We start from the raw sequence: 24,015 nt of genomic DNA, 5'->3' as shown, positions 1-24,015 counted from the left end.
CTTCCAGAACTCCTTCAAAACACTAGAACAAAGACAACACACAAACAACAAACCAAGCAAAACAAGCACACATCACATCAACGATACTACACGTGCTTCTTCAACAGTGGGTGTCATCCTAAAAGGCAAGTCTGAGATGATGAAGGGCCATCGAATTTTGGAATAGAATAAGTTTTTGAAAACTTAAGTAAAACAACTAAACAAAAGCCAAGGAGATTAATAGAAATAGCTCAAAGAAAGCTATTCAAGGAGTGGATACAACATGACAAGGTTGAGAAAATAGTCAGAGTCAGAGAGACAAGGGTTGAGAAAATAGTTTTATAGCAAAATAAGCTTTAGAAATCGACCAGTGCTATCTAGGCATACGTCCTACAGTCAACATTGCTCTGATACCATTCCTTGTCACACCCTGGCTTTAAAAATAAGACCAGAGTCGTCATATGTGTGCCCAGGAAGTCCACACATACAACAAAGAATAGAAATATCAGAAAACAATGTTATATATAGCGGAAAACATATTTAAATTAACACTTACAAACATCAGAGTACGCGGAAACAGTAGCTAGAACTTCTTAGGCTCCATTCTTCTCAGGGACGGTTGACTGGGGGCTCCGTACGCCAAGCACTTCTGATAAGCTTCTAGAAAAACTCCATAGCATCTTTATCCCTCTTCTGAGGAGCACTTTACTACACACTGAGGTGTGGGGGGGGGAAATAGCAAGGGTGAGTTCATGTCGAACTCAGCGAGTACAGACGGAAAGTATAATGACATGCAAGGCTTAATCAAAGGAAAAGCTGACACTGTTTAACTGCAGGTGAGCTTTTTAGTTGGTACACTTTTATTACAATTCTTTTATTAAAACAACCTATTACTAAACATGAGTAAAGCATCCCAACCCTTATTTAGATGAAGGTTAATTAGCAATATTATTAGTCATCATTATAATTACTATTATTATTAAGATCACCGAGGTAGCAACCTCGGATAGTAACTCGGGGTAGCAACCCCATTAATATCATGGGATAACAATCCCAATTAAGAACATAGGATAGCAATCCTACCAACACGGAATAGCCATTCCGCCAAAGCACGAGGTAGCAACCTCAACCAAATTTCGCCTCCAAGTATCCAGTGAATCCAATTTGCTCATCAAGTGAGGGTCTGGGCCGCTCGTGACCGTGAGCACGGCTGATATATCAGTTTTACACTCTGCAGAGGTGTGCACGTTCACTCCAAGTCGTGATTCCCATTCGCCCGGGGTCGCGACTCCCCAAAACACTACCAAGGTGAGCAGGCAGGGTTTCACTACGAGACCTTTCACAGGGTCCAACTAATAGGATGCCACTCGTAAGTTTTTGCCGGGGCGCGCGGCAGCCGTGCCCATAGCAATGGGACCCCGAACTGACCGACCTCTTAATATGAATACCCAAGCTACATTCCTTACGCCTACCCGGAAAGTAACACCCTACTAGTGGAGGTCCTGCTAATTAGTCAAGCCAGAGCCCATATAGCTTGGAGCTGCACTGTAAGTCCCAGGGGGGCGCTCCCTGACTAAGTCCTTACGGAGAGCAGAGACGGGTACGCCCGGCAAACCGGACCACCAACAGTACCCGCTCCCCCTGTCCGCGACCAAACCACGATGCTCGCAAGCACCGCAACATCTCCATCACCGAAGTGACCATTGTTCATCATTTAATCATTTATCATCATTGAAGAATTTATTAAGCAAGATCATTATTTTTTATTATTATATAGATTAGATGAGTAGAGCAACTAAGCATATCTACTGTTCACTATACTACCCATGTATAAACCCAGGTATACAAGGAATATAGTAGAAGACTAGTCATGTCCTTAGGGTTTGCAGTATTAAGACACATGCAATGGAAAGTAAATGTATTTAAAGTTCATAGGTACAATATGATCAAAGGGTGTCTGCACTTGCCTTTATTCCCAGTGTATAACTGCTCAGAATTCTTTGACTTCTTTCTTCTGATCTCCAACTTCTGCTTCGACTGTCGGTCCTCAGCTCCTGATCTTCACTGTTGATGAACCACGCTTCTACTCGTAGCAACCAAGCAACACAAACAGACAAACAACAATCATGACTAAGAACAAACGACAATCAAAAGAAAAGCTTAGAAAGAGCGCACTAAACGACACGACTTGTTGCTACGATCGAGGCAACGCAAGAACGATTGAGAACGGGGCTATCGTTAAACGGACACGACTTTCGAGGTTCGAAGAGTAACGGAGAAGGCGACTATACGCTGGTCGTATTTTATTAAAAGAGGTGATAGACTTTGTCTAAAAGTTGAGTCGACCAAACTATAAAGCTGGAGTTAAACTTTAGTCATAATTATTATAAGTAATTATATACCACTGAAGCCAATTAAGCATTTATAGTTTTGAAATATGGATTATATGAAAGAAACTAATCAAGTGATTATATATCAGGTTAAAACTAATCAAGGTATAATTAATAAAGAAACATTATAGTTAATATTAATAACGTGAGCATTTAATTATTTATTTATAAAAGATCAAAATTATAAACATAATTTACTTTTAGTTCAAAAAGACTTAGATAAGTATTACTTAAATTATTTATGTGCTTCATGTTTAAATAACCAAATTATAATTAAGAAGTATTTGAGTTCACATTTGATTATAAAGATACCAAAGTGTAATCCTAATGTGTTTTTAAATTAATTAAATAGGAATGCATTCGAAACATTAATCGGATTAATTATACTCATAAACATGAGATAAAGAAAAATAGCATTGCTAATATTTAGATTACACCGATATAGTCACAACGCAACGAGAACCGAATTACAACCCTAGATTATTTCTAATTTAAAAGCTATTAATCAAATTATATTTAAATCAATAAATTCAGAAATAAGTTACATGATAAATATTTATACTACTGCGTAGAGCGCGGCGATATGAAACTAACGCGACAAGAGTGGGCTCAATCGGAATTAATACGCGGATTCTATGGCTAAAACTAGGTCAGTGGCAAAACCGTGATTACGCAGAACTAATTTTCGTATTTTAAATAATTAAAACAGAATTAAAAATGCAATTTGGATTAAATATACAAATACCAGTGGCGTCAGGGGTTAAACTGAAAGAAACAGGACCTAGATCTAATTAGTTTTGAACTTTAGTGGACTGCGGGTTATTTTCTAAAAAACTCAGGGGCCTTACCGCAAAACTGAAGGTGCTGACCACGGTGTTGACCTATTGACCAGGTCGCTGCCCACGTGGCGATGACGTGGCGCCACGTCAGCTGCTGACGCGGGCGCTGACTCGGTTGACCGGTAGATCTGAGCCGTTCGCTTCGGATCGGATGGCCAGGGGATCTCCGCGCAGGGCGTGTTCGCCGGAGCAGCGCTCCTAGCGGTGGCGCGCGGCGGAGGCTCGCCGGAGTTGGGCGGTGCAGGGCCTACGGCGCACGGATGGTCGAAGCGAGGACATGGGCGGGTGCGGCTCGACGTCGCGAACCCGATGCAGGGGTCCACGTCCACCGATGCAGGCCGGAGGCGACTGCGCACGCGGCAGAGCGATTCGGCGGCGGTGGCTTGCTCCGGTGAGCGCGCGCGGGGCAAAGAGAAGGGGGAGGAGGCGAACTAGGGGCACCACTGAGTTCCTTGCGCGATGGAGGAGCTCGGGCAGGTGTTCTTGTCGATGGAGACGGAGAGGATACGGAGATCGACGGCGGCGGCACTTCGGCTCCATGGCTATGGCGACGGCGCGACGCGGCCAGGGTTTAGGAGATGGCGGCGGGGCTTCGCTAGGGTTCGGCGGGCGGGCGGTGCACAGGGTTACGGGCCTTTATAGGCCGGGGAACCTCGTTCCGCGCGCTCGAGCGCGAAATCGGGCGGTGGCGGGGCTCCTCCGCGCGATTCGGAGGTAGGGGATGACCCCTCCCCGCTGACGCGTGGGGTCGAGGCACCAGCGGCTCAGAAGCGGGCTGGCAGGCGGGGCCCGCCAGGCAGCGGCTCAAGCGGCTGGGGCACGAGATGGGCCGCGGTGCTGGGCCGGCAGCTGCGCGCGGGAGAAGGGCTTCAGCCCAAGGCTGAGAGGGGGCGCGGGGTGGGGGTAGCCAGGGGCTAAGCAGGCCGAAGCTAGGCTGGGCTGAAAACGAAAAGGAAAGAAAAACCTTTTTGTAAACCAAGATTTCTAAACTATTTTGCCAAACCAATTTCAAAACCCTTTTAATTCCTAATTTGAGATTATTTAGGAGCATGTTTTCTTTACTACTTTTAGAAACAAAGCATATCTTGTTAAAAACTCATTTTTAAATTATTTTTCAACTCAATTATAAATTAGTTTTCAAATAGAACTTTTGAAATTTTATTTCTCCGAAAAACAAAAGGACCTAAACGTGGCTCGCTAGAAATTTTGAAAATTTACTTTTCTCAGACAAACAAAACTAGAGCACAAAGCACACATCAAAACCAAACACCCTTCGCTTATCACTTATCTTTATAAAAGTTTTAAAATTTCACATTTTCCTCATTTCATAAAAACAATAATTAATAAAAATCTTGTAATATTTTAGAAAAATTTTAAATCCTTATTTAATTTAATGTTTTTCTAATAACAATCCAAAATTAAAAATTTTGGAGTGTTATAACATTGCTATGACTATGGGGATAGCCTTAGACTTTATCTAGTCTGACCATCTACAATGCTCCCAATATGACTACAGGGGACGTTTTAATCCCAACTTCATCTATAGTTCCGACTATTTGTGATACTCCTATTTACGATTGCGGAGCATGTTAGAGTATATCTAGTAATTAGGATATTGTATTTGTCTCTAGGTGTTAGAGTATATCTAGTAATTAGGATATTGTATTTGTCTCTAGGGAGACGTGGTGTTGTCACCCAAGTCTCTATACTCTCTCTAAATATTATACAAATATCTCACACATTATACCGAATCTCTTTAGGCTTTCAAATAAAAAAACTATATTAATGGAAAACTGAAGGGCGCTGGTCCTTGTGGGATCACCATCATCCGCACCTTCTTCCACAACACACACATGGACCCTAGAATGGTATGGCATATAATACACTGAAAATCATGTTTCATCATGCATTTTTCAGTATATAGTTTGTTTTATATTCAAATATCCACGGGCAAAGTGATCTTTGTTTTTGACCAATTTTGGTGTTAAATCTAGGTATTCACTGAGGCATTAATATTTGACAAAAATATATTGTATGGTGTCTATACATTTTTTACCATTGGTTTTGACTAATGTTTTCACTCCAAAATAGACATCTGGATTTGATGAATTAATTGTTTCAACAGATAATGTTTAGTGGTGACATGGCCAAACGCATGAAGCGGATGAATAAAAAGTTAGATGAAATAAGGAAGCAAAAACAATTTGGGACTGAGTGGAGACGTGAACACAAACCAGTTACTTATGAGGAACTAGAAACAATATCAAGGCCATCAGATGTGATTGTTGGTCGTAGAGTTGAGAAAGAATGTGTCATTAATATACTGCTTAGCTCCAATACATATGCTCAAGAAACTAATAACTGTACCATTATTCAAGGGCTTGCTGGTGTTGGCAAGACTGAACTAGCAAAATTGGTGTTCAATGATGAAAGAATCAAGGAGGCATTTCCACAGAGGGCCTGGGTTTCCTTGCCCCAAAATTGTGATGAGAAAGAGATTTGCAAAAAAATAATCTCAATAATTGAACCTACACATTGCAACCTTGAGATTCTTGAATCCATATACCAGCATCTCGAAAAGGTCCTCACGGGTAGATGTCTCATTGTATTGGATAATCTTTGGAATTCATTTCCCTTGGAGAGATTGCAGGGTATACTAGGCAGCAATGTCTCGATCTTAGTTACTTCACGCAAAGCTATTCAGTTGAATACGCCAAAAGCAATAATATTCCCCTTGGAACCTTTATCAGACAAACTCAGCTTTGATTTAGTTAAGCATGTTGCATCCTCATATTTCCGTGAAGGTGATATTCCAGAAGTTGCACTGGATGAAATTGTAGCAAAGTGCAGAGGTGTACCTTTGGCTCTGAAGACTATTGCATCCCTATTGAAACCAGGAACCGGTGAAGAACTATTGAGTTTAATAAAAGGTATCTCTCCGCCCACATCAGATTATGGACGAGATGCTATTGAGAAAACTGTTCTTGGATCACTCAGGCTGACATACCACTTAATGACTCCAAGACTAAAGTTATGCTTTGCCTACTGTGCAAGTTTTGCTAAAGGCTGTGAGATTGATCGTGAAGAATTATGCCACCAATGGATTGCTCTTGGGCTAATTGTAAACCCCTGGAAAAATCAGGGTATAATTGAAAACCCGGGGAAAACTAAAAGGCTTGCAGAGGAAAACATTCGCGAATTATTGGACATGTCATTTCTTCAAGATTCAGGGCCATCTTCGGTGAGTTATTGTCTTTCACTTACTCAATTATATAGCTCTCTGTAAAAGCTTCATGCTTGCTTCCATAGAGTTGACATAACCGTAAGTTAATGGAACCTAGTACTTTACTTCAATTTTTTCATGTACTTCTATAAAAAGAGGGACTGACCCATATACGAACTACCCCTCACTATCACTTCATTATCATCAGAGCCAGTATACTATTCAGACTATGAATTAAAAACAGACATTGCTTCTCCATTTGGTTGGCTCTCCTTTGTATTTATTATGAATGGACAGTTAAAATTAGCGTCTTTTGTCAGTGCAGAAAATGGTGTTTTCTTGTATTCATTGTGAATTGCTTTGTGGGTTGATATCAAGATGAGGGCTCTTTAGTATTCTGATTTGAGTTTTTATGTTATTCTGAATATGAACCATCTCTAGTTTAATTATTTGCGCAACAAAAAATTCATGAAATTGGTTTGAGTTTTTGACCAATTCAATTGTATGAAAATATTGTCCACTGCCAATATACACTTTTAGATGATGGAATCGAAACAACCCAAGCTCTACCTTTTATATGATGCTTTACGCATAATAACATGTCACTAGAGACGTAAAGTCATTAGCATAAACCATTGCTAAACATACATCCAAGGCTACCAAAGACTTCCATTGTAGCATCTCCAAAGTGTGCAATAAGTCCCCAATCGTCCATGTTTTGTTAAAACCGCCAAAATCAGTACATCTGAATACTTGCATATATGTTTTTAGGAAACCGCTAGGACTGGTTTTACCTCCCACCCTTTAAAGTACTTGTGAATACTTCCATATGTTCCGGTAATCATAATTTTCCATTTTTTGATTAAAGAGATTTAATGAGCTTTTTATCAACCATAATCCAAGAACCCAATTATATATGGATCAACACAAAGAATAAAATAAAGGAAACTCATGGTTGTCAGGGATGAATTATCATGTGGTGTTTGGAAAAATCTAACCCTATCTTCATTGCTTCTAGATTTGGATACGCGGATACACAATTCTCTAAAAAACAATGACACATCTAGAATATTTTGTAATAATAATAAATATAAATGATACAGAATACCAGTAAATAAGTGGTGTTTAACAACTTAATAAAACCACACCCACAGCACAAGGAATTATTTTAGTGCACAACATGGTAAGGCCATAGCCAGATGGCATATGACAAAATTAGATCAAAGCATCACTTGATCAAAGTAATAGGTGGTATTGATACACTTAAAAGACATAATTTCATAAGGTTATAGGGAAGTGCTAGTAAAGTCATTCATACTAACTGATGCTAGACAAAGTATCAGCACTCAAACAAAAATTCGTCCATAGTGTTTCCCTAAGGGCAGCACAACGCGGGCAGCACTAGCTGTGTGCCTCAACAAAAAGTTACAGTCCATGTAGGAGTTAGATAAATTGAAAATGGTAGTCTCTCAGTGCAGGTAGCTGCTCCCACTGCTCTCCTATCACTTTTATGGTCCCAGAGCACACCTTTCTTGTTTCTCGTTTTTTGTTCTCATGCTCTACTTTTGAGAGGAAGCAACGTCATGTTTGAGTGCCTCTTCACCACAACACACTCTTCAACAGCTGCCTTTGCTTTTTCTCGGCCGAGACAAATGGTTTTCTACAGGGCCTCTGACACCCTGTGGAAGCACTACTTGCTATGACATGGCCGATTCATGCATACGTGGAGATTGAGGCAGTATTCCAGCGTGGTGCGCTGGGGAGGCCCTAATGAAGGTATGTCCACAAACTTTGCTAAAGCATGGTGAGTTGGCGACACTACCACAACACAGAACAACATGATGAACAAAACTACTGGACGAACTACTGGACGACAGGACGAGAGGGCAGTTGGGTGTCATGCACGGTGACACTGAGACTGACCACAAAGAAGACTGAAGGAGAGGACCAGAGGAGACAATGATCATGGAACAGGCCAATTTCTTCCCTGACTTGTCGGGATGAAGAGAGCTGTCGCCTATCAACCGATTCAATGGTGAGTTGCCTAGGCATGCACAGAGCATTGGTACTATTATCCATGGAAAATATAGCAGGGTATTGCAAACCAACAAGAAGACTATGTTGGCATGATGGTTTTTATTCTGAGGTTTGATGGCTTTCCAATTACATAATCCCCATTAAGGCAAGTCTAAGGTTGTCACTGATCCTCTTGCTAGTAGCAAGCCTGCAAACTCACACTCACCAACGTGAGCTCTAGCACTTGATCTGGATGAACCACTTGGCACTTTTCACACCTTACTTCTACTAGAGTTGCTCTTTGTGATCTTCGACGGGGTGAGCACAATAGCCCTCACAATACGATCTCCTCTAGAGCACTGCACAATCTCCATGTGTGCTACATGGAGTCCATAGGCTCCCAAGCCATCTAGGAGGTGGCAACCTCCAAGAATAATAAGCACCACTTGCTTGCAAGAGAAACATCTATTGCCACTCAAAGCAAACCTCGCAATGCAATGCATTAGGATTTGCTCTCTCACTTTCGAACACAATCTCCGCTAAGTACAAGTGAGTTGGAGGGCTAGAACACTGCACAAAAAGAGGGCACAAAGTCCCCAAGGTGTTCAACCATTAAAATGGTCTGCCACCCCTCTATATATAAAGGGGGAGCCATAAAGTTGGACCAGCCCAACCATTGGTCCAACCGGCTCTTATGATTGACTGTGAGGCCCAACAACTTGTTGCCACGCATGCCAATGACCACCTGCAGCTCGGCCCAAGACCCATGCTCCAAACAGCCCATACCATGGCCACATTGCAAGACAGAAACCACGCACTAGTAAGGTTCGTCCCACCACCAAATTGGTCTAGTGGTCCACCAACAGAACATGTGCTTTTCCTCCTTTTGAATAGTGGCTTTTCCTGTGCTCTTCAGTCCAACACAATTCCAACCGTCAACATCGGCGGTCCGACCGCTAGGAGTCACCAAGTGGGCCATGGCTCTAAAATAGTGCACGCTTCAATTTTGGTGCACTGGCCAAGCCCAACGCTAGAGCAAGTGCTCCTATCTCTGGCTCGCAGTCCAAATGTCACGTGGCCAGTTAGACCATGAGGCTGACAGAACAACCTACAATCCCTTATGCACTTCTTCAAGGCTATTAATTTGGTGCCTTGAACCAAGTCATGAATATCTTTGAGGCCATGTACACACTGCAGCGTACATCTGTAAGCACTAAGCTTACATTCACTATATTATGTTCTTAGTCTTCACAAATATTCTTTGTACCATACTCCAAACACCAAACCATGTCTTCAATCTTCGGGGGCAAGAAACTTGTCGCCATTCAACTTTTGGCTTACTTAAATGTGAATACTGCTATGAAACACACGTTGGTCACAACACATTGGTTAATAAACACTAGAACCCCAAGTCACAAAATTGGGTCCTATATGCATTCAAGGTGTAGGTAAAGCATTTACCTGCCCATGACTGTATCCTAAACTCTAACTCGGACCCACACCCATGAATCCTTGTGGGTAAGACATACTTGGATGCTAATAGGGTTAGGAATTGCCATAATTTCTCAAGCAACACTTCTCAAAGTAGGATACTTCATCCCTGCAACATATTCCACCAATTAATGATGTCCAATTTTGTTGTTTCCTCCTCCAGTTACACATCCAACTCTATCCTCACATAATTAGGTGGGGAAGTAGAGGTTCAAAAGACAAGTATTTGTCAAATATATGAAAGATAGTTCCATCACCTTCGTACGAGCTCTAACACCTTGCACCAAAGTCCACACTAAAACTTTGATATTCCTTCACCAAATCTATCTAGGACCATAGTAGATTTCACTAATCATGGCACAGAAGTAGTGATGCCAAGGGGGAAGTAATGCATTCATTTATACCCATATGTAGGGATGAAACAGGATGCGTATGTTATGATCTGTCTGGCCTCAAATAGTTGAAACCCTATATGGATAGTTCGTATTTGAATCCGGATATTAAATATCAATACTATATCCAAATCCGAATACTCAAAATCAGATTTCTGATATGTTTATGAGAATGAATATTCAACGTCATCCTTATCTTGTTTTAAGATCAATAAATATCAAACATAATACAAAATGTATGAGATAGAACGCTAGACCCCTAAGGGTTAGTTTGGAAACTCAAATATCCTAATTATCAAAACCGGTCAATGGGTATGGATAAACCAATAGATAAGCTCCGGCTTTTGCCAAAGCCTCCTCTCCTCTGTTTCGCAATGCGTTTTCCCACTTCTCCCACCGCCGCATCAATGTTGGCTATGGCAGCGTTCATGTCGGCCGCCAAGGAGTCGCAGTAGCGCTATGAGATGGGGTGGTTTGCCTCCGCGAAACTTGCACCTCCAAGGATGTCATGCGGGGATGGGGACAGGAAACACACCTCCATGCGCCGCCACCGCTTCGAGCTCCGTCTGACTAACTACCTCAGGAAGGGCGAGGATTCGTGGGTGATGCCCCTGCCACAGCAAAGCACACATATCAACACCTCTTGCATATTTAAATTGAGGGAAGGTAAGCAAGCTGGAGTTACGAATAGTGTTGTGCTCAGGTCGAGTTTTTTGCAATACTGTTGTGCTGCAGTTGTCGAGAGTCATGGTCGACACCTTCTTCTTAATGCAATGCCGCAATCCCTTGAGTATGTCATGAAGGACAACACTTATGACTTTCAGAAGTATTGGGTTGTGGTACATACAAGAACCTACAAAATCGAATGACAACACATGCAAGATTAGTTAATCTGTTACCTCAAAAGAAACAAACAGGCAACAAAAAAGGAAGTTTTTCATTAATATGTTACCTCAAAAGAAAGCCTTTTAGCTTTCAATCCTCATCAATATAGTGTGCATTTACTGCCATATAGCCTTATCTTCGTTTCTCCTTTTTTTTTGAAGGAACATCTTCATTTCTTCTCGAGACTCGTATATATATTTTAACATACATGACATATGTTTTTACATATATACAGCCCAACATCATGTGCTCTTTAGGGATCCATCCAGGCAGTTAAGAGGGAGCGAAAGAGCCGCGTCTGGATCTAGGGTCTAGGACAAAGAAGAGGAAGGGGCAGATAGCAGCAGTGACATCGTACATGCCGCCGCCGTGCTAGGGGCTCCCGTGGCACCGCCACAGAGATAGAGAGAGAGAGCAGGGGGAGTGAAGGCGAGTGCAGGGGCAGGGGAGCAGCGTGGGCGCTGGTGTTCAGCGCTGGCACCTCTCGCGTGCCAATGCCTCGAGAGAGATAGAGGGAGGTAATTTTTTTTTGTTTTGGCTGTGATGGATGGAGAGATGCCGAGACGGTTCGCGAATGAACTATTTTGGTCCGGGCCACAGGAAGATTGGCACGTGTTCAACAACAGTTACCAATCACTGAAGTAAATCAGGACGGTGAAATCAGGATCAAACGATGGAAATATTTTTTACTATCGTGGATAGCCTGAGCCTTCAGCCTCCGGTTCCCAATTGTAGGAGAGAATATTGATTTATGCCCCTTGATCTCCCTGCACAGGTGAGCAACTAGCTCACCAAAATACTCACAACCTCACACGGCTACAGGTAGAAGAAGGGGTTGAACACAACACACACAGCACGAACAGCAGCTCTTCTGCTCTGAAATGTGGTTTAGCTGAACTTTGTTTTCATTGCCATGCTAACTGATACATATACATCTCTAGCTACCAACTGAAAGGTACACCAGTACCACTAGCCACTACTTGGTACAGCCTAAATTGTACTCTCTATACCATCGGATGTTTGGGTATATGCATAAAGTATTAAATATAGATTAAAAAATAACTAATTGCATAGTACGAATATTTTGCGAGACGAATCTTTTAAGCCTAATTAGTCCATGATTTGACAATATGATGCTATAGTAAAGCTACAGAAAACATGTCCTAATGAAGCCTTGTTCGCTTGTGCTTATCTGCCGAATATGCTAGTCATTCAGCAGTGTTTTTTTTCTCACAACAAATCAACGAACAGTACCTTCAGCCATGGCTTTTTAGACAAGTGAACATGCTTTAATTAGGCTTAGTAAATTCGTCTCGCGGAGTACTTAGGACTTCTGTAACTTGTTTTATTATTACTATCCGAACACTTCCATGTGACATCCAAAAACTTTATACCCTAGATTTAATCAAGGCCTACTATTTGGATTATATCAGCCACTACTTGGCACTGTTGCCATGCTTCTACAGTAGATAGAAAGGACAACAAGGTTGATTGACTTGCCAACTCTCTGCTGCAGCAAAATAAACAAGAACAGCAACAGGTTATCTTACGATTTAGTATAAAATATTACCTCATCTGTTCTATTGTATTGCATGATGCATTATTCTAGGCTTTGTGCATCTCAATATGTCGAGCTCGGGAGCGAACTGAAGATATTTGTATCAACTCGATGTAATTATCTTATGTACAATAAAAACATTCTTTGTAAAAAAAATACTAGCCAGTGATTCCATTGATCTCTTGAGTTACTTTTTTCAGGTGACGATGAGGAGTTCTGGAGCTCCAGCCAAACTTAAGATGCATGACTTGGTACACGACCTTGCTACGTTAGTTTGTGATGATGAATTAGTAATTTTCAATGAGGAGAATATGTTATGTACACATGATTCACCTCGTTATGCCATGGTTTTTGCTTGTGAGAAGGAGAACTTGCATAAGATTAATCAGCTTGCTGGGTTAAGGGCTCTGCATATTAAAGATTGTCCTACATTGAAGTTAAAATGGTACAATTCCTCATTTGCCAAACGCCTGCAGGTCCTGGATATTAGTGGGCTTCATATTGAGAAGCTTCCCTCCTTGATTGGAAATCTGATGCAGCTGAGGTACCTTAACGCTTCAGGAATACAATGCAAAGAGCTCCCTAAAGCCATCGGCACTTTGTCCAAACTGCAGTATCTCAATCTACATGGCAGTACCATTTCCAAACTACCAGACTCAGTCACCAAATTGGGTCAGTTGATGCATCTTGACATATCAGACTGTAAGAATCTGCAGGCACTGCCCAGCTCATTTTGCCAACTCAACTGCCTGTGTTTTTTCTGCCTAAAGAACTGCTATCAACTTTGTTCATTACCTGACGATCTTGCCGGACTCCAGAATTTGGAGAACCTTAATTTGTCGGGCTGCTCCTGTCTTTGCATGTTACCAGAATCTCTTGGTGTGCTGAAGAAGTTAAAAAAGTTGGATCTATCAGGCTGTCTGAAACTCACCAAGCTACCAGATTCTTTCGTTAGACTTGCTGGTCTCCAATACCTCGACATCTCAAGCTGTTCTGAATTAAACATACCTGTTGATGGTCTTAACAAGCTTCTGGGTTTGAACTACTTAGATATGTCATCTTGTCCGAAACTTGTAGGTCTGCCTGAAGAATTTTGTGACCTCGAACATCTCCATACACTGAATCTTTCTGACTGTAGTCAATTGGGAAATTTACCACAGAGGCTGGGCCAAATGAAAAGCGTCAGGTTCATTTTGCTGGATGGTTGTGCAGAATCGGTGAGGAAACCCATTCTGCAACATAGGCTAGGTGCTGGTCTGCAGTCATTACCTGCATTTGTCATTGAAGCGCAGGTTGGCAGCATCCGAAGCAACATTACCCAGCTGGAGCAGGAGAAGTTCTCTGAGCTGGAACTGTATCGCCTCGAGAATGTGCGAGAAGTTGATGAGGCTGAAGCACTAAAGATGCCGGCCAGATCAGGATTACATAGTTTGGGACTGATGTGGACATTGAATGTTGGCCGATTCGTTGAGGACGAGGCACTACTTCAGGCGCTTGAACCACCTGAAAATCTTCAAAAGTTTAGGGTACAGGGTTACATGGGTGAAAGGTTCCCTAAATGGAACGTAGAAATCGGTTCCTTCTGCCGGGGTCAGCTCCACGAACTCGGGTTGATGCATTTTCCAATGTGCACCAGTTTGCCACAGCTTGGTCAGCTTGCAAATCTCAAGAAGCTGCATCTATGCCGGATGCCTAAAATCAGGAGACTGGGCAGAGAATTAGGTGATGACACCGGAGCACTCAAGAACTTGCAAAGTTTCACTTTGGAATACATGGAGAACCTAGACAAATGGTGCACTACCGCATCAGCTAGTAGCCAGCACCAGCACCAGCTCAGGCCCGAAGGGTTCATGTTCCCTTCGCTTCAGGAGCTCAACATATACCACTGCCCTAGGTTAACAATGATTCCATGTCCTCCAAGAAGCATAGACTGGGAAGTAAGAGCAAGTAGTAGAGCATCGCAACAGCTTCTTGGGAAGGATGAGGCTATGCAGTCATTGGCAGAGTACATGGGCTTGCAGTGCCCCTTTAGCTACACTACGGAATTGCATGTCAATGGCTCCAGCAGCAGTTCTCCACATCTTCCTAGTGATGGATGGAAGTTTAATGCTTCCCTCATCACTCTCAGTGATCTGGGGACAAGTGATTGCTGCGGTTTGATTGATACATTGCTAGCCAAAGGCAATAACATGCAGTGTTTAATTAATCTAGAGATTTCAGGCATTGAAGATACAAGAAGCTTGCTGGAACAGGTTGAGACAGTTGCATATTACACACGGTCTAGCCTTGCCAAATCATGGCCAGATTTGTTCCTACAGCAACCTATTGTAAACAGTGGAGCATCACCCCATTTTCTTGTATCAGGTTTTGCAAGCTGTGCACTTAATGGCTGGATTGACAAAGTGACCTCCTTTCTTGGCAACCTCATACGGATCAACATGGAGGACCTGCCTATGTGCGACCACCTGCCACCACTAGGTCAGCTGCCAGCACTGCAGGAGCTTCGGTTAAAAGGGATGCCTAAAATCACAAGGATCGATAACAGGGACTTGTGTGGCGGGAGTGACCGTTCATCATCATCTGTATTGTTCTTCCCAAGGTTGAAAAAGTTTGTTCTGAATGATATGCGGAACCTTGAGGAGTGGGTCATTACGGTGTCAGGTAGTACAAGTAGTGATCATTGTGGCCGGGACAGGGAGGAGTTCATGTTCCCTAAACTGGTCAAGCTGACGATTTGGAACTGCCCCGAGTTGAATCTCAAGCCTGGCCTCCCAAGAGCAGAGGAGTGGGACATAAATAACAGTGATAGGGTAATAACATCATCCTATGACATAAACAGTGGAGGCGGTGAGCTTGCGACAGTGCTACAAGTGTTGTCATGCAAAGTTGCTCCAAATAACTGGAAATTGCTTCACCATCTCCCTGGGATACAGAACTTGGCCATCGTTAGCTGCCATGGGATCCAAGCTTTACCAGAGAGCATTCAGAGCCTTTCCTCCCTCCAGTCCTTGACGGTAAGTAAATGCCATGGCCTGAAACACCTACCTGAATGGTTGGGGGACCTGACATCTCTTCACAGCTTGATGATTGTGAGCTGTCCCCTGGAGTTCTTACCGGGGGGAATGAGGCGCCTCTCTTTCCTTCGGTTCCTCACTTTGAGCTGCTGTGATAGACTGGCAGCATTGCCAGGGTGGATGGGTGATCTCAAATCACTCGTGAAGATCACAATTGAAGGATGCAAGAGCCTTAAATCCTTGCCACAGCTTTATAGTCTGCAGGATCTACTCATTGACTGTAATGATGAACTACATCGGTGGTGCGAATCAGGGGTCAACAAAGCTAAATTTGCAGGAATCAAACGACAGGTATGTTCCGTGCATTGCATTGTATCTCCTCGAATTTAATGTTCCCGATGACAAACAAGTTTATGATGACTTTTAGGTCACATTATTCTTATTTTCTAACCAAGGCAATGCATGGGTATTATTCATTCGTCATATTGCTCTACTTTGTGTTCAAACAAACAATACATGCTTTTGTGCAGGGTTTCTGGCTGGAGACTCGTGGTTGCAGTAACAGCTACATCTTACCAGCAAGATCGTTGTACATCCTTTGGGGACACGATGACAGATACTGGAGAATGCATTCTCATCCTCTGTCCAGGTTCGATATTGAGAAATTAATGGCATGAGTAATTTTAAAATTAGGTTATTGCTTGCAAACTCTCTTCAAAATTGTAAGCATAAGTTTTGGGCAAACAAAACAGCAATATAATTTTTAACATGACGATTAAAGTATATGATACTAAGAAGAGTTAACTTGCAGCATATCTTAGCTCGCTAAAGATAACGATAGTACAACAAAGAAACTGAAATAACGGTAAAAATTTTCACCTCAAGGAGTGTCCTCGTTGGCATCAGCTTCTGCATCTAAATTTTGCTCCCTTGTAGCACCGTCATTACCATCAGCTTCTGCATCTAAATTTTGTTCTCCTATAACACCTTCGTTGGCATCAACATCAACATGTTCAATTAAAGTATGATCATGTTCGTGCCCCCCCCCCCCATCTTAAGTGTCTTCAGCATTATTTAGAGCTGGAAAAAATTTATGTATAGCACCCTTTTGTGATTCTATGAACTAGGATTGCCAAATCTTTTATCTAGGGGTGCAAAGCAAATGGCTAGTATGACGGTCCAAGCGCCCAGCCTCGCTCGCTAGGGCTCCTCCCTGGTGGCCACATCCGCTTCAGAGTCGGCACCAGCGGCAGCCACCTTGCCAACGTCCGCCACCTACTCCCCACCCCCTTCTCTTTCTCCCCGCTCGCCTCACGAACTCGGCAGGTCATCGATGACCACCTCGCGGCCCGGACGCCACTACCTCCCATAGCACCGCGTCTGCTGGAGGCAACTATAGCATCCAACAGCCTCTAGCGCCGCCACCGACAGTGGTCATCATGTTGACCTCCCCACCTCCATCCACCTCATGACTGCCCTTCCCCACAGCAAGCTTGGGCCTAGGGGGCACGCAGACCTAGGGGGCCTGGTGCTCAGCCACTGCCGGTGTTTGATGTTGTCCATTCAATGGCGCCTGCCAGATCTGGCTGCTCTAGCGCCTAGGGTGGCCCCACTCCCCTAGATCTGGAGATGGAGGTCGCCTCTTTTGGGGAGAGCGTCCCCCGCCGCATGCACGTGACTAGCCACACTAGCAAGTTGGTGGCTGTAGTGGCACAGGAGAGTGGGGCCCCTCCTCTACCCTCGCCCCCTTTGGACCCTGTTCCTTCCAAGTTGTGGCTCGAAGGGCCGCTCCAAGTTCCGTCAGTGGGCTAAAGAATCCATCAATTGCTCCGACAAAGACTACACCGACAAGGAGAGTTCACCAAGGGCTCCCTCCTACCTCAACGCCATTCGCTGACAGCACCGTTCGGCATCACCGCCGCTTGTATGGGCATGTATGTGCTCCGTTGAGGTCCAGAACACTGTTGACACCGCCGCGGGACGCATGGCCAAGGTAGAGGCGGCAAGCCGACCAGCAGGAGCAAGCACCATCAGCGGCGCCCACCGCTTACTCATGGGATACCCATCCGCAATAGTACAACCATCATGGTAACCGCATCGTGGGTGATGGTGTTTGGCGCTTATTGGTCCACGAGAGGCTCATTCCTTGGGTGCCCCACCGACTCGTGGCATAGCTTCTCTTCACCCGATGCTGACGGTTAGTAGAAGGTGCTAACGCATGTGCCTTCGGAAGCTTGTCCCACTCAAAGTACTGCTCCAATGCATCGAAGCGACGAGGACCACCTAGGCACTTTCTGGAGGAACTGCGCGGCAAGTGTTTTCTCTCTTCTTCACATTGGGTGGCGACTTGTAAGCTACCCCCGTGTTGCATGTGTTGCCGGCACTTCTGGCACCTCGCGCGTGATGCAAGCGACCACACACATTGGCTATTGGGAGCTTGGACGCCACGGCAGGGTCATGTGGAGCCCTGACTGTGTCGTCTACTATTGCGCTTATCGAGGCATTGAAGACGGCCGGGGTGGGCACCACCGTCTCCTCTAGGGATGCTATATCCAATAGTGGTGAGTCAGCCAACCAGACGTGCCTTCTTAGGCTTGACCCATGCTCCGTGGTCGCAACACCTTGGATGACCAGACGCTTGAGGAGTTCGTAACCTCACTCGTCGCTAGTTGGATCGTCACATGCCCTCCACTTGACGACCTAGCTTCAACTTTGATGGCTACCCAGCTAGAGGATGGGGCAACGTCAGTAGTCACCCATGTCTGCGCCTGTGGGTAGCAGACACTGCCATAGCATGGTGACCTAAAGTTACAGACACCACCTCTGTGCCCCACTTAGTGGGTAGACAGACTCACCCCTTGTGTCACCTTAGCAAGGGGACAAGTCACACCATCATGGTTGGTGCGGAATGCCTCCTCAGGCATTGATGCATCAGTCACTGACATTTCACGCATAATCCAAGAGAGAGTTTGCTTCGCTCTCCAAACTCCTGCGATTCAGAGAAGACCCACCCTCAGAGTCCCAACCTAGAGTCAAAGCGCGTAGGAGTACTCGTGTAGCTGCTAAACCTCGGGCAACCAACCTAACTCTTCAGGCGTAGCAGGTTCTTATGGTCAAATTCAGGCTCACGCAATTAGCACAACCCATTAACTCTGCAGCTATGCAGAAGTATGAGACAATCTTTGCTAAACCGCTTTCGGAGTTCAAGCATGAAGCCTTCAAGGTCCTGTTCCATGACAAAACGCTTTTGGACGACTTCACCACAAAGGTTGACATGCTTCTGGCCGAACCGCATTAAGGATTCATGTCGTAAGTTGGATTGTATGCGGCCACTACGGCTGAGCATGGCGTCAGGTAGTAAGGGAGTTCGTAGCCCATATAGCCGTTGACTAGATAAGGCATGTTTTTGCCTAAGTTTGCTGTAATCCTCAACTTCTTGTAGCTCTATCTTTTTTTCCTTTTTGTGTTTTTGGTCTTCCTCCTCTTTAGTAAGCTTGGTGCTTATCATTGACAGATAGCTTGTAACGTTCCTCTACTCCCTTTTAACTAAATACATGCCCACAGAAAAAAAATCTTTTTGAGATCTTGTTGTTTTCTTTTTTTTCCTTTACGAGCACCGACAAATGCTTCTTAGGCAACATCTAAGATGTTCAAATAAATGCCTTGAGTTATAAATTTGGGAAATTATAAACCTGAATCACGAATTCATGATTGAGTGCAGTGAATTAGTAAATCAGTGATGACTGATAAGTACCCGATGTCCTCTTCCTGTCTGATCGAGTGATCAGTGGTGGCGTGCGGGCGTGGGGCCTGTCCGGACGCCCCTCGGTGCCGGTGGAGTGCCGAGTGCGGACGACCGAGGCAGCGCAGCGAGCATCCAGCGGACCGGCGGCCGCGGCCGCGGATGCGGACTCGCATCTCCCGATCTCGCGGAGGCGAAGCCGAAGCGGTGTCGGGAGTTATCTGGATCGCGATGCCAATAGTCGGAAGCAGGGAGCTACGGTTCCTGGTCCTTAAACTTTGGGCCTCCAGCCGCACTTCCTTTCAACTTTCACTTTCTGTAACACGGGCCAGTATATAATGTTTAGGAAAAAGTCAACTTTTCCTTCTAACTTTTATAAAAGTCCGTTTTCCCTCTCTCAACTCTAAAACTAGGTAAATCATTTTTTAACTTTTCAAACCGTACATTTTACCTCTCTCGAGTAGTTTCTAAGGCAGTTTTGATACAGCGCATAGTGGTTTTGCTATAGTAACGGTGGTTTTATCTTTTTCTTTTTTGATTATTTTGGTTTAATTTTTGAAAAAATCATAGTAAATCACAGAAAATCATAAAATAGAAAACTCAATTTTGTTGAACTTTACATAAGTAGATCTATACAATGAACATATAATATGGTATGTTTTAGTACAAAGTTTTTGCTATAAAGATTTTGTCTTTTTTTTATTTCGGCTAAATATTTGAAAAATCATAGTAAATTATAGAAAAATCATAAAATATAAAATATAATTTTGTTAGACTCCATATGAGCATATCTACACAGTAAATATATAATATGGTATACTTTAGTATAACTTTTTTTAGGTTTAGATCTATATTTTTCTGTAATTAATTAAAATAATTCATAGCTACAGCTTCTATAATTATTTTGTCAGACTAAAACATACCTATATTATATGTTCATTGTGTATATATACTCATGTGGAGTCTAAAAAAAATAGATTTTCTATTTTATGATTTACTATAATTTTCAAAGATTCAGCCAAATAAATAAATAAAGTAAAAGACAAAACCTTTGTAGCAAAAACTTTGTACTAAAGCATACTACTCCCTCCATCCCAAATTGTAAGTCATTCCAAGAATCTTGGAGAGTCAAACTTTTCTAAGTTTGACCAAATTTATATGATAAAATAATAATTATTATGATACCAACTAAGTATCATTAGATTCTTTCTTAATTATATTTTCATAGTATACTCACTTTACATTACAAATCTTAGTATTTCTCTCCATAATTTTGGTCAAACGTGAAAATATTTTGACTCTCCAAGATTTTTGGAATGACTTACAATTTGGAATGGAGGGAGTATATTGTATGTTCATTGTGTAGATCTACTTATGTGGAGTCCAACAAAATTAGGTTTTTATATTTTATGATTTTCTCTGATTTACTATGATTTTTCAAAGATTAAGCCGAAATAATTAAAAAAAGAAAAAGACAAAACCACCATCACTGTAGCAAAACCACCTTCGAAACCGCTTCAGAGACGTAAAATGTATGGTTTGAAAAGTTGAGGGAGGTGGTTTGCCCAGTTTTGAAGTTGAGGGAGAAAAAACGGACTTTCGTGAAAATTGGGAGAGAAAAAGTAGACTTTTCGCTCTTGTTTATTACGCCCACTAAAAGCTTCTTTAAAAAAGTTATTACCGCTAAAAATTGAGCTAACACAAATATAAACCACAATGAAAAAGAATGATTTTATGACAGCAGCTTTAGACAGTTGAAGTATCAATAGCTCATCATTGCAAAAATCCTTTTTTTTTGCAATAGTAATAACCTGCTTTCACAGTTAAAACAAAGTAATATAGATGAACTCACCACTCATGGAAAATAAATAAAAATATTGATGCAATGTCACCAATCCCCACATACCACTAGTATAAAAAAGCTCTACGCTGGTGGTGGAGCATAATTTTTACAGGCGGTTTCAATTAAAGAATGCCTGTGGAAAGAAATTAGCTTGCCCGACTCAAAAACCGTCTGTGAAAATCAATTTTCACTTCCAGCTTTCCTAAGAAAACCACCAGTAGAAATGGTGTATTTGCACAGGCGGTTTCTTAACAAAACCGCCAGTGAAAATTGATTTTCACAGGCGGTTCTCCTAAGGAACCGCCACTTAAAATCATATTTCTCCAGGCGGTTTATTAACAAAACCGCCTGTAGAAATAATTTGAAATTGATTTTTTTAGCTTTCAAATGACCTCGTTTGAAAAACTACCAAAATGAAAGTTGTAGATCTCTAAAAGTTGTGAAACTTTGTAGTTGATAATTTTTTCATTTGAAATCATCTTGTCGTCGAAAAATATGTTTGAATTTCTTAAATTTGAAATTCAAATTTTGTTAATGACCTCGGATGGAGAAACTACCAATATAAAACTTGTAGATCTTGAAAAGTTATGAAACTTTGTAGTTGACATTTTTTCCATTTGAATCCGCTTAGGGTCTAAACAATCAATATATGCTCGGTTTAGGATAATATGTGGGGAACTAAACTCTAATATAGATATAACTGAGTGATGGGTGGAGTGGTAGAGGAGACGCGCGAGGGTGAGGTCTCGGGTTCGAATCCCATCGGCCGCGAAGCATGCGATTTTACGCGAAAAGATACATGACTAAAATCTTTTTTTCCTATTTTTAAAAGCTGATTTCATATTTTCTAGAGAAATGTTTCCACTGGCGGTTGGCTAAGAGAACCGTCTGTGGAAATCTATTTTCTACTGGCGGTTGTTTTAGGCGGTTCTTAGTTAACCGCCGGTGCAAAGATTTATTTGTACTGGCCCCTAGCGCTGGTGGTTACGAAAAACACCTGTAGAAATGTGTTTACAACCACCACTATTGAGCTTCTTGCTATCTTCTTAGGCCGGTCTTAGTAGGAGTAAGTTTCATTTACATTAAATATGTTGTCACATAGATATTTTTTAATATGAAAGTGTACTCCCTCTGTCCAATAAAGAACACAATTATAGGAAGTGTGCTGGTCAAACTAATTCAACTTTTACCAAGTTTATACAAATAATATTAGCCTTTATATCTCCAAAAAAATTTATTATGAAAATAATTTTGTAACTAATCTTTGTTTCTAGTACTGTTTAATATAATTTTAATCAAAGTTTGAATGGTCTGACTTCTCGGGATGTCAGAATTGCATTCTTTCGTGAATAGAGAGAGAGTATTTAAGAAGAGAGAGAAAAGTTCTCTCGGCACGATTATCAACTCTGTATGAGCAATAAAATTAAATGCTTATGAAATTATGGAATAAAACTTTGCATTGAGAGTGAGTATTTCATCCAAGTTTCATTTTGTTCTATATGACATGGTAGTATTGGAAACAATGTCATGAAACTATCCATTGAGATATCTCAATGAAAATTCTATCAGAGTTTTATTTTGTATTTAATTACTTGTCATATAAGCTCTTTTGATGATGTGGCAACATTTTTAATTATAGAGAGAAGAAGTGAGTTTCAAGGGGATGGTGATACTCTTTTGACATGATTATCAACTCTCTTTAAGTCATAAAATTAAATGTCTATGAAACGATAGGATGAAACTTTTTTTTCAAAAATCTGGAGGAGCCGGGGCTCCTACAGTTAATTTATTAAAAGGACAAAAGTTACAAAGCAGTTACAGGGAACGAAAAGAAAAAGATGAAACTCTTCATTGAGAATGAACGTTTTATCCACATTTCATTTCATTTTATATAACACGATAGTCTTAGAAACAACGATTCAAAACTCCCCTCTAAAACTGATTTTATTTTTCATAGCAATAGCAACAGTATCAATTCCTTAAAGTGTTTTTCTGTACTTGTTCCTGTTATTAAACATGAACTCATGACTTTGCTTTTGTGTGGTTTGCACATTACAGGTTTGCAGCATCGATGGAACTCTTAGAAGTGTGGTGGCTGGAGATTGAGGGCAATGTCCCTCAAGGGGCCCTCCCCGCCAACACTAGCTACGATGTGTACCTTGTTTACATGTTGGCAGATGAGCACGATGGGTTGAGATGGGGGGAGTCATGCGTCCTAGTGGATGGTGTACCCACGTTTGGTGCCATTGTTTCCTTTGTGGACCAAGACGCTGTGCGCGTGGATCGCGTGGCTTACCCGGTTACGCGCTCTGAAGGATGGATGGAGCTCAGGCTCGGTGAGTTCAGCCTGGGTGATGATAGTAGCAGCACGGTAAAAGTGCACTTGTCTGAGAAAACCGACACCTATGCCAAGAAAGGGCTCATCATTGAAGGCATGGAGATTAGAGCAAAAAGCATGCCTATTACCTAGGCACCAATTATATTAGTCGTATATATAAACCTGATCTTTTATTTATTTAATAGAAACACACTCAAAAGAGTCTATATATATTTATCAAGGAACGGAACTTTTAATTGCTACTATTAAAGATGGAGAATTTTACACAAAACGACCTCTGGAAAATACCAGTAACACGTTTGCTA

General features: G+C 42.2%; 2 protein-coding genes and 1 long non-coding RNA gene across 8 annotated transcripts in view; 2 read left to right on the top strand and 1 right to left on the bottom strand.

Moving 5' to 3' along the window:
* LOC8068735 (putative disease resistance protein RGA3) overlaps positions 1–11,887 on the top strand; it is a 24,155-nt gene extending 12,268 nt beyond the window's left edge. The window contains exons 2-3 of one of the 4 annotated variants that reach the window (XM_002450715.2): positions 5,334–6,449; positions 11,451–11,887. In XM_002450715.2, the coding sequence (XP_002450760.2) occupies positions 5,334–6,449; positions 11,451–11,492 (1,158 nt within the window). In that variant the 3' untranslated portion in view covers positions 11,493–11,887. Of the gene's footprint in view, positions 1–5,333; positions 6,738–11,450 lie in introns of those variants that run through there. The other 3 variants (XM_021461659.1, XM_021461658.1, XM_021461660.1) reach the window with 3 other exon arrangements.
* LOC110435712 lies at positions 10,453–19,870 on the bottom strand. 3 transcript variants are annotated; one of them, XR_002453558.1, is made up of 4 exons: positions 16,667–19,867; positions 11,283–11,982; positions 11,016–11,183; positions 10,453–10,941 (listed from the first exon to the last, which is right to left on the bottom strand). It is a non-coding gene; the product is annotated as an uncharacterized LOC110435712 (long non-coding RNA). The 3 variants fall into 3 exon arrangements; XR_002453557.1 differs by having other exon boundaries at positions 11,053–11,183; positions 16,667–19,855; XR_002453556.1 differs by having other exon boundaries at positions 10,453–11,183; positions 16,667–19,870.
* On the top strand, positions 13,799–24,015 carry LOC8075814. Its single transcript, XM_002450713.2, has 3 exons — positions 13,799–16,138; positions 16,318–16,436; positions 23,431–24,015. Exons 1-3 carry the CDS (start codon positions 13,826–13,828, stop codon positions 23,840–23,842), a joined length of 2,844 nt encoding a protein of 947 aa, XP_002450758.2. The 5' UTR covers positions 13,799–13,825; the 3' UTR covers positions 23,843–24,015.

This window comes from Sorghum bicolor, chromosome 5 (assembly GCF_000003195.3).
Source record: "Sorghum bicolor cultivar BTx623 chromosome 5, Sorghum_bicolor_NCBIv3, whole genome shotgun sequence".
Taxonomy (NCBI): domain Eukaryota; kingdom Viridiplantae; phylum Streptophyta; class Magnoliopsida; order Poales; family Poaceae; genus Sorghum; species Sorghum bicolor.
The sequence above is the reverse complement of the archived record's forward strand: the minus strand, read 5'-3'. Positions and strand labels throughout refer to the sequence as shown.